General features: G+C 52.1%; 1 protein-coding gene across 1 annotated transcript; it reads left to right on the top strand.

Annotated features, from left to right (window-relative positions):
- Nucleotide 1: 1 nt before the first annotated feature.
- PPTG_19499 (hypothetical protein) lies at nt 2-1,425 on the top strand. The gene is made up of 2 exons (XM_008918005.1): nt 2-559; nt 628-1,425. The coding sequence occupies exons 1-2, from the start codon at nt 84-86 to the stop codon at nt 1,022-1,024; spliced, it is 873 nt and encodes a 290-aa protein (XP_008916253.1). The 5' UTR covers nt 2-83; the 3' UTR covers nt 1,025-1,425.
- Nucleotides 1,426-1,650: the final 225 nt, after the last annotated feature.

Raw genomic sequence — 1,650 nt, 5'->3', positions numbered from 1 at the left:
TTTTTTTTTTAGGAAAAGTGCTTGGCATCTTGACGCGATACACTCGTTGGTCGATTGCACAGCTTTCCATTCGTTTCTCAAGAATGACAGCCGAAGTCAACTCGGCGGCCGCGGCCTGTCCGCACCCTCCGCACAAGACGCCAGCCAAGGCCCAAGGATGTCCTGTAGACCACAGCAAGGCCGACACAGCCAAGGCTCAAGGCTGTCCCGTGGACCACAGGAAGAGCGATGGCAATGACGCAGATATCGGCCTCAGTGCCGAGATGATGCGCGCCGCCAACCACGCTGCTGGCTTCACAGTACGCGGGTCTGGAGCTGCTCCCATCCACTTGTCAAAAGATCGCGCCGTGTCTTCGATCCCCAAGGGCGACTTTACGCCCGAGCATCAGACTGGAACCGAGGATAAATGGGAGTATCCGAGCGAGGACATGTACTTTAAGGCCATGAAGCGCAAGGGCTGGGCTCCTGAGGCGCAGCAGATGAAGACCATTGTAGCCATTCATAACACGGTCAACGAGCAGAGCTGGCGTGAGGTGCTCAAGTGGGAGAGCTTTCACCCGTACGTTTAATTGATTAACTCTTAATTAGGAGTTCCTTGGTCACTAATTCATCGGGTTTTTAATGCAGATCAAAGGAGCCCGTCAAGCTCAAGAAGTTTATGGGCAAGCCGACCGAATATAGTCCCAAAGCCAAGATGATGAACCTGCTGGGATGGTCCGTGCTGCCTTTTGACCGTCACGACTGGGTCGTGGACCGAGATGGCAAGGAAGTGCGCTACGTCATCGACTTTTACTCGGGAGCAGCGACGCCCGGGAAGCCCCTTTCCGTCTATTTGGACGTGCGTCCGGCATTGGACTCAGTGGAGGGAGTTGTGGACCGCTTGAGGTGGCAGTTCCACGAGAAGATTGCGCCGTTCCTGCCTTTCAATGGCGCCATGTTCAAGCCCACGACGCCTGCGGAGTCAGATAATACTCAGAAGCACGACCAGGGTGGCCACTCTAAAGTGACGCCCAAGAGCGACTAGATATCCTGCTTATCTTTGGACAGCGAGCAAGACGAGCAACTCTTAGCAGTATTTTTCGGGTAGAATCAATTGACTCACGTCGTAATTTTTGTGTTGTGTTTGTAAGTTATTTTTTATTTTGCAGGTGGATTTGGACACGACGCTTCATTTTGAGATCATTGAGTTGTGGCCATGTCAATGGACGTGAACGTGAAGGTAGCAGTGCGATGTCGCCCCATGAGCTCTCGGGAGACGCAAATGGGTGCACACGGGATCGTTCAAGTACTTGACGGAACGACGGTGGTAATTTATCCTACCGCTGATGCACAAGCTTCTGCTTCCAATTCACCACCTTCGGATGCTTCAGATACTTCCGAAAAGAAACAGTATACTTTCGACTTCGCTTACTATACGGAGAGCACTCAAGCTCAAGTATACGGAGATATTGCCAAGCCGTTGGTAGACCAAGCTCTTCAAGGCTATAACGGCACAATCTTCGCGTACGGGCAGACAGGATCGGGCAAGACTCACACTATGATGGGAAGTGGAGACGACCACGGCATCGTGCCGCTTATGAACGGAGATCTCTTTACGAGAATCAATGCAAGTGACGCAGAAAATGCCAATAGTGACGATGAAGGAGCCGT

This window comes from Phytophthora parasitica (assembly GCF_000247585.1).
Source record: "Phytophthora parasitica INRA-310 unplaced genomic scaffold supercont2.130, whole genome shotgun sequence".
NCBI classification, from domain to species: domain Eukaryota; phylum Oomycota; class Peronosporomycetes; order Peronosporales; family Peronosporaceae; genus Phytophthora; species Phytophthora nicotianae.
Note: the sequence above shows the minus strand (reverse complement) of the source record. Positions and strands in the feature narration are given on the sequence as shown.

Excerpts from the sequence above, each read along its gene's own strand:
- PPTG_19499 (XM_008918005.1), top strand. The coding sequence starts at position 84 with ATGACAGCCGAAGTCAACTCGGCGGCCGCGGCCTGTCCGCACCCTCCG. Across the intron at positions 560-627 it reads AAGTGGGAGAGCTTTCACCC|ATCAAAGGAGCCCGTCAAGC; the intron begins GTACGTTTAATT and ends TTTTTAATGCAG.